We start from the raw sequence: 5,000 nt of genomic DNA on the forward strand, positions 1-5,000 counted from the left end.
ATCGCCTCAGTAGGTCTTTTGGGACTTCTCCGTGCTGTTCGTGGTAGTGTTTATATACTGAAGATGCCTTTTGTTTATGTCCATCCACACGTGTGTGTAAGTGTCCACGCGTATAGCCCACATAACCCGGATCACACAGGTCACATTGAAAACGATAAACGACGCGTTGTTGGTTGACGATCTGTGGCTTAGTTTCGCGTACTTTAAGATCTTGGTCAATTTTGCGGCTACCGAATACTGGCTGGACAGTTGTCTGCACCTTTATGCTGAGATTCTTGAGCTCTTTCTTAACATAATTTGCTGATTCCTGGTCTTTAAACGGTATGACCACACGAACAATGGCTCTTGGTTGTTTGGGCGTCTGTGAGGGCTGCTTCTTAACGATTGTAGAAATAAGTTCGATTGTTTGGTGAATGAAACGCTTTTCATCAGACACCTAAAACCCACTCTGAACCGGCAAAGCGATTCAATTCGCGCAAAAGTATTTATATAATTAGCTTCAAACACTGTATGCTAATTTCGTGTTACACCTCGCCGCAAACTTTGTAATTTTTATTTCTCCTTGACAATGGCCTCATGAAGACACCGAAACGTCGTCTTTGCATTACCAAATCTTTATTGAAAGTTGATTAAGCTACAATAAACGACAAAAATAGTTAAGACACTGAACTGGGAAGAAAAACGATTAGGGAAAAATCACCTTAACGTTACATTTTCCAGTTGCACTCCCCCCTCTTCCCCCGCCTCCCCCCTTCAATGTTGGTAACGGAAAAAGGAAGGGTGAGAGAGGCTATTTTAATAACCTGAAACAAACAATTCAAACTTATAACAGAAACATGATTAAGAACCCCACCCTGGTCAGAGTTTTTCTCTGTCCTTGTGTGGGCCCATTTCCATTAGTAGGGCTAACGCTCACATGGTTCATATGGGGTACAAAACTAGCACTTCACATTACACTCTAATCAGTTACGTCTGTTGAAATATGAGTGCTACACGGCCAACGTTTGCAAAAACGTAACCCTTCCTTGTACTTGGACATTTTCATTGCTGTGACTTTAACTTCTTCAGTTCCCACGGCCTGATCCCGTTTGACCTCGTAGCTCAGTCGGTAGAGCAGCGGTGATCTAACCCGAAGGTCGTGGGTTTAATTCCCACCCTGGTCAGAGTTTTTCTCTGTCCTTGTGTGGGCCATTTCCATTAGTGGGTCTAACGCTCACATGTTTCATATGGGCTAAAAAACTAGCACTTCACATTACACTCTAATCAGTAAAGGCTATTTACAAATCCTGGTAGAGTTGAATCCGGGACAACCGGAAACAGGAACGGGATTTTGAACCTAGGGCAACCCCATGCAAACCCAATGCCCTAACCACTGAACCACGCCGTCTCTAATTTAATAATGGTTGCTTAGTTAAATTGAAGAAAGAGTGACTCTTTTACTTTAGCAGCCTCGGACCCACTGTCGCGTTTGCATGAAAATTCTGTCACCTGCCTCGTATGTCCCCAAACTACAGTCCGGGAATCTCTACCAGGCATGTTAGAGAAGAAGTGAGGAAAAAAGAGGTGGGGTTGTTATTCACGTTTCCCTTAAAAAGTTACTTTCTTGAAGCGATGTTAATTATATTCCGATCTTTGTTCGGTTGCATTTTGAGAAAGCGTTGTGCTGCATTGTCCCCGAAGGTAATTTGTCTTTGTCTCCGTGAACCTCATTTGCCGTGTGCATTTGCTCTGTTTTCCCAAGACACCTGGAAGAACCTCCCAATAATTAAGCTTTTTGGAAACATGTTTTATGCACGAGGAAACAAGTGCTCTTGAAGAACCAAATATGACACTCACTTAAAACGTCCTTTGTTAAATTGTCTTTAAATTCTCTTTTACTCGTAAACTTACTTCTCTCTTTGCATATTTTGCCCTAATGTAGTTCTATGCTAACGGCAGGAAATGAACTTGAATTGGGGTGTATTTTAAAAAGTTACGGATGATAGCATTTGTTGAGGTTCTTTACCTGAGTTACTATCTAACGAATAAAAAAAATTCTTTTGTCAAATAACCTCCAAATCGTCGTAAGTTTTAGAAAAATGTCAAATGAAAAAGTTAAAAAATACTAAAAATTTCATTACATTCATTTATTATCAATACTACAAAAGACTTTCATGTTAATTTTTCAGGCTTTGAAAAATTTTTGTATGTTCCAAATTATTATTATTCTTGTAAGGCAGATTCTTCTAAAAACACCAATTAAGACAGCCACAAAGGTTACTAGGTTACTTGCTGCCTCATGTATGTGCCTTTTTATCGTGTTTTAGCTCGTTGTTTTGCACTTTCTTGATATTCACCGCCGAAAATTACACTAAAACAATTATTCGCCTCAGGCTCAGCGAATATTGGGGAATATTCACTTCGCCTTCGGCGAATAATTGTTAAATATAATCATTATTATGAAAAGTTATATGTTGTTATTATGACTTCTTCTTTCAGGCCTAATTATGGTGCAAGTTTGCAGGCCTGCTGTTCATAATAACACGCTTAAAATATCTGTCTTTTTATAGTTCTTTACTGTTCTTCTCCCAATGGCACAATGAACCGAAGACAATTCCATCCGAATGAGAGCACTAATTTAAAACCACAGAGACCCCATGCTGGGCCGAGTGGGGGCTTGGTGCCTTACCACCTGAGCCCTTCGGCACACGGCGCGTGCTCCATGCGAGGCATCAACTTTTGCCAATCCCGTTTCATGAATTCCAAGACGGTATAACCAACGAGCAAAGCGGTCTATTTCTTGAACGGCCTTTAATTCGTATGGACACTCAACTTTGAAAGAAATTAAAGCCTTAGTGGGCGATATATATAATATGCGTAAACTAATGTATTCAAGGTCGGCTAATAGACATGGAGCAAGTGACAGGTGGAGTATCAATAATGACTTAGTTTGCCCGCTGGCAAAAACTATGGAAAGCATTTCATCCTTTTTTTGCATAATTTGTTTCCCTGGATAAATGACCGCGCTTAAAGATAATCTTGAATCGTCCTACACCCTTTTTTTCGTCTGTGATTTTTTTTTTTAATTGATGCGACAGTTTTTGTTTGATGGAACTTTCCAATTGTGTCCGAAACAACGCAAGATCTCCAGGGTGAAAAAATAATTGGAAATTTTGACAACTGTGTTTCTAGACCAGCAGGTGAAATCGTGGCTGATTAGAGTCGTTGATCATAACTAACCGTTTTATTTTCTCAAAAAGCGGATAGATAAACTAAAAGGGAGGCCAGTATGGTTGATTCCAATAACGTTTACTCTGTCTTTAACTTCGTGATGATTGGGTGCATTCCATTTTATATTTTTGGCTTCATTGGCAACATATTAATCATTCGAATTGTCCACAAGACACGAGAAATGCATACGACAACGAATTATCTCTTAGCGAACTTGGCGGCAAGCGATTCAATTATCATCTTGATGTCTCCGTTTTATTCGGTGTGCTTTGGTGATCCTGATTTCGTAGCATCACTGAACGACGTCTTCGTCAAAATCTCTTGTAAGGTTATTGTTGTTATGCGCATTTCGGTAGCTTCTTCAGCCTTTACTCTCACACTACTGGCAGTGGAAAGGTATCACGCCATACTGAAACCTTTTAGGTCGAATTCACGCTTGCACGAAGAGAGTATCAAACGAGCAATCTTTGTCATTTGGTGTTTAAGCATTGCCATCGGTTTTCCAGGATTCTTCCTTGAAGAGAGCAGCATTGGTTCATTGGGAGTCGCAATTTATTTCCTCATATATTCAACGTTCACTGCATACATTCCCACAGTGGTGTTCCTATTTTGTTATGGATCCCTGATAAAAGGATTGTATTTTTCCGGCACGATATGCGCCGAAAATACTAACGAAGACAATTCTGAAAAAAGGAAACTAATTGTCACCTTTATACTGGTAACAAGTGGATTTCTCATTGGTTACGGACCGATCGCTGTACTAGACGCTGTTTACCTCGGGATGGAGATAAACGATGAATTGTTCCTAGAACTTTTCGATATCTTCATGTTGGTATTTGACATTACTTTATGTCTTAATCCCGTATTATACGCTTTTCGCAGTTCAAATTTTAAGGAGGGATTCAAGCGAGTATTGTTCTCTCGGTGTTTACGGTCATCAACACAGCAGAATGAGAATCAGTTGGCATAATTCAGTCAAAATAGAGCTGTAACCAGAATAGAACATATTTGAAAAGTGGTCAAAAAACGTTGTCTGGTTAAAAGATTAAGAACATTAGCTTTCGGCTATCAGTCTATATCCTTTAACGAGTGAAAAAGTTGGGGCGTGAATGGGAATATATACGAAAAGGGGTGCGAAAAATTTGTTGCATATAAAACTAAATTACAAAAGAAGTAACTTTCAAATAGAAACACACAATTTTAAATTTACAAAACATGTTTCGGATGATCGACATCCATCGTCAGTTGTGAATACAAGTGAACCGCTAGTCGGTGTTATATAAAGATAGCTAATAACATGCATGAGTACTGATTAAATAACAACGTGAATGTGAGGTAATAGAAAATTACAATGAAAGTGTTAAATTGACATGATTAACTTGCTTGTTTAATGAGGGTTTTTCCCAACCTATGTGTAAGGCCTCCTTGATTTTTAGTTGAAAAGGCGTGGAGGCGGTGTCAAGGATTGAAAAACAATCCTCTGAGCATAAAGATCTGCATGCTTCTGACCCATTAATGTGCTGAAAGATATGCGAGTTCTTTTCAGATGTTAAATGTTCACGAAAACGTGTAGCAAGATGTCGGTTTGTTTCGCCGACATAACAGGCACTACAGCCTGCGCAAGAAAATTTATAAACAACACGGGATCGTGATAGTTTGGAAATAGCATCTCTGGCACTGAATAAGTTCTTAATCTTGTATGGGGCAAACACTAGCTTGATGTCCAAGTTTTTACAATAGCGTTGTGTTAAATTCTTGATTCTGCGTTGAACGTGAGTCGAGAAAGGGCC

The 5,000-nt window shown here is 39.4% G+C and overlaps 2 protein-coding genes across 2 annotated transcripts in view; one reads left to right on the forward strand and one right to left on the reverse strand.

The window, feature by feature from the left end:
- Nucleotides 1-1,536, reverse strand: part of LOC138033459 (uncharacterized) — a 1,661-nt gene extending 125 nt beyond the window's left edge. The window contains exons 1-2 of the mRNA XM_068881201.1: nt 1,441-1,536; nt 1-376 (exon numbers count right to left, since the gene is read on the reverse strand). The exon at nt 1-376 is cut by the window's left edge and continues 125 nt beyond it. Of these exons, the coding sequence (XP_068737302.1) occupies nt 1-376; nt 1,441-1,536 (472 nt within the window). The remainder of the gene's footprint in view (nt 377-1,440) is intronic.
- Nucleotides 1,537-3,268: 1,732 nt separating this feature from the next.
- On the forward strand, nt 3,269-4,180 carry LOC138033460 (somatostatin receptor type 2-like). The gene has a single exon (XM_068881202.1). It carries the CDS (start codon nt 3,269-3,271, stop codon nt 4,178-4,180), a length of 912 nt encoding a protein of 303 aa, XP_068737303.1.
- Nucleotides 4,181-5,000: the final 820 nt, after the last annotated feature.

Source organism: Montipora capricornis, chromosome 14, assembly GCF_036669925.1.
Source record: "Montipora capricornis isolate CH-2021 chromosome 14, ASM3666992v2, whole genome shotgun sequence".
In the NCBI taxonomy this organism is placed as follows: domain Eukaryota; kingdom Metazoa; phylum Cnidaria; class Anthozoa; order Scleractinia; family Acroporidae; genus Montipora; species Montipora capricornis.

Coding starts and splice junctions, on each gene's coding strand:
- LOC138033460 (XM_068881202.1), top strand. CDS start 3,269: ATGGTTGATTCCAATAACGTTTACTCTGTCTTTAACTTCGTGATGATT.